At 34.7% G+C, this 2,152-nt stretch overlaps 1 protein-coding gene across 1 annotated transcript; it reads left to right on the forward strand.

Annotated features, from left to right (window-relative positions):
- Positions 1-905: 905 nt before the first annotated feature.
- Positions 906-1,832, forward strand: LOC110288254 (olfactory receptor 5B3-like). The gene has a single exon (XM_021154650.1). It carries the CDS (start codon positions 909-911, stop codon positions 1,830-1,832), a length of 924 nt encoding a protein of 307 aa, XP_021010309.1. The 5' UTR covers positions 906-908.
- The last annotated feature ends 320 nt before the right edge of the window (positions 1,833-2,152 follow it).

The following is a 2,152-nucleotide window of genomic DNA, read 5'->3' on the forward strand; positions in this document are numbered from 1 at the left end:
AAAAAAAAAAAAAAATCTGCTACATTCAGCACAAATGGTCATTAGGCTGAAGGAAAAGGTGGAGGGATTCAGAAAATAAGGAGAAATCCCAGAGTTTCTGATAATGTTTGCTTAGAGAAGTATCCAAAAATATACATACCAATAAAAGAAAAATGTGGTTATTTCCAAGCCACAGTACTTACTTTAGAGGGCACAGTCTTCCAGGTAACTCCTTTTAAAGAACAAAAAGATTGAAAAAGGAACATATGCTTAGAAACAAATAAATCGCTGGAATTAAAGTAATGCTGAGTTCCTGCCAAGGTACACATGTAATTATATTTTATCTTATTTCCAATTTAATTAAAATTCTGCTTAGACTCTTATACTTGAGAATCAATACAGGTTAAATAAAATCAAGAACCCAAACCAAAGACTTGATTTTATACTTGAAAATGTGAATAAATTTCTCAATCTCTTCACTTCCATAACTTGAATGAAAACAATCACCAAATTCTATTATAATTGATAGTATACATGGAATAACATATAAAGTTCTTGTATAGAAGAGCCTTTGGAAATTATCAACAGAGAATGTGAAGTTTTGCTGAGATCAGAAGTCGATAGGGAAACATTCACACATCACTTTTATCAAGTTGTTAAACATTCTCAATATACATAGATTATAAATATTAAAATAATATAATAAAATAATAAGTAATCTATCAATAATCTAGCACATGCAAACTCTGTATAATTACATCAAATTTAATTTGGGGAAATAACTATGCTAGACAATAGCAAAGTACAGATTTTTGCTCAACCACGTCATATGTTTGCTCATATTCTTTTCTATTTTCATTCACCTTCTCTATCATCATGTTTCTTTTTTCCAATGTCTATGAACAATCGAAAGTTTTAAATTGACAGTGATGGGGAACAATACAGAAGTGACACACTTTCTCCTGCTTGGACTCACGGCTGACCCAGAACTACAGCTTCCCCTCTTCATAATATTTCTAATCATCTACACCATCACCCTATTAGGAAATATGGGGATGATCCTGCTGATTTTCTTGGACTCGTGTCTCCACACTCCCATGTACTTCTTCCTAGGTAATCTGTCCTTGGTTGATTTTTGTTACTCATCAGTTGTCACACCTAGAGTCATGACTGGGCTCCTAATAGGAGACAAGGTCATTTCCTATAATGGGTGTGCTGCTCAGATGTTCTTTTTTGTAGCCTTTGCTACAGTGGAAAATTTTCTGTTGGCCTCAATGGCCTATGATCGTTATGCAGCAGTGTGTAAGCCCTTGTACTATGCCACCACTATGACTTCAGGTGTGTGTGTCTGTCTTTCTATAGGTTCCTACACCTATGGTTTCCTGAATGCTTCCATCTACATTGGGGACATTTTCAGTCTTTCCTACTGTAGATCTAATGTGGTCCATCACTTCTTATGTGATATTCCAGCAGTCATGATTCTCTCTTGTTCTGATAGACATGTTAGTGAGCTGGTTCTTTTTTATGTAGGGAGCTTCAATATTTTTTTTGCTGTCTTAGTTATCTGGATATCCTACATACTTATTTTTATCACAATCTTTAAAATGCAGTCAAGTGCTGGATATCGGAAGGCTGTATCTACGTGTTCCTCACACTTCACTGCAGTGTTTATTTTCTATGGGACTGTTATATTCATGTATTTGCAGCCCAGCTCCAGTCATTCCATGGACACTGATCAAATCGCCTCTGTGTTCTACACCATGATCATCCCTATGCTGAATCCTCTTGTCTACAGCATGAGGAACAAGGAAGTCAAGCGTGCATTCAGAAAAGTTTTGCACATGGCAAAATAGCCCTAATGGATTATTTTTAATGCTTTAGGGTTAAGAATACTTATCATTTTTCTGGCACATGTAGTTAAGTTCCAGAAGGGGTTCTCATATTTTTGCATGTCAGTGGCATGAAGGTATGAAAAAAAAGAATAATATTGAATTCAGGAGCTCATGAAAAGTATTTTTTGCCTTTTTGAAAATATTCCTGTGAAAAATACGTGTATATTGTTTTAGTAGATGATTTGTTAAATATCTTCATACAGTTAGGAAAATGTAGAAAAGGATCTTCAAAACTGAACATTTATCTATATACTTGATATTAATGGACAGGTCCATAGAAG

This window comes from Mus caroli, unplaced genomic scaffold (assembly GCF_900094665.2).
Source record: "Mus caroli unplaced genomic scaffold, CAROLI_EIJ_v1.1 scaffold_5487_U2_1, whole genome shotgun sequence".
Lineage (NCBI taxonomy): Eukaryota > Metazoa > Chordata > Mammalia > Rodentia > Muridae > Mus > Mus caroli.

Excerpts from the sequence above, each read along its gene's own strand:
- LOC110288254 (XM_021154650.1), top strand. The coding sequence starts at position 909 with ATGGGGAACAATACAGAAGTGACACACTTTCTCCTGCTTGGACTCACG.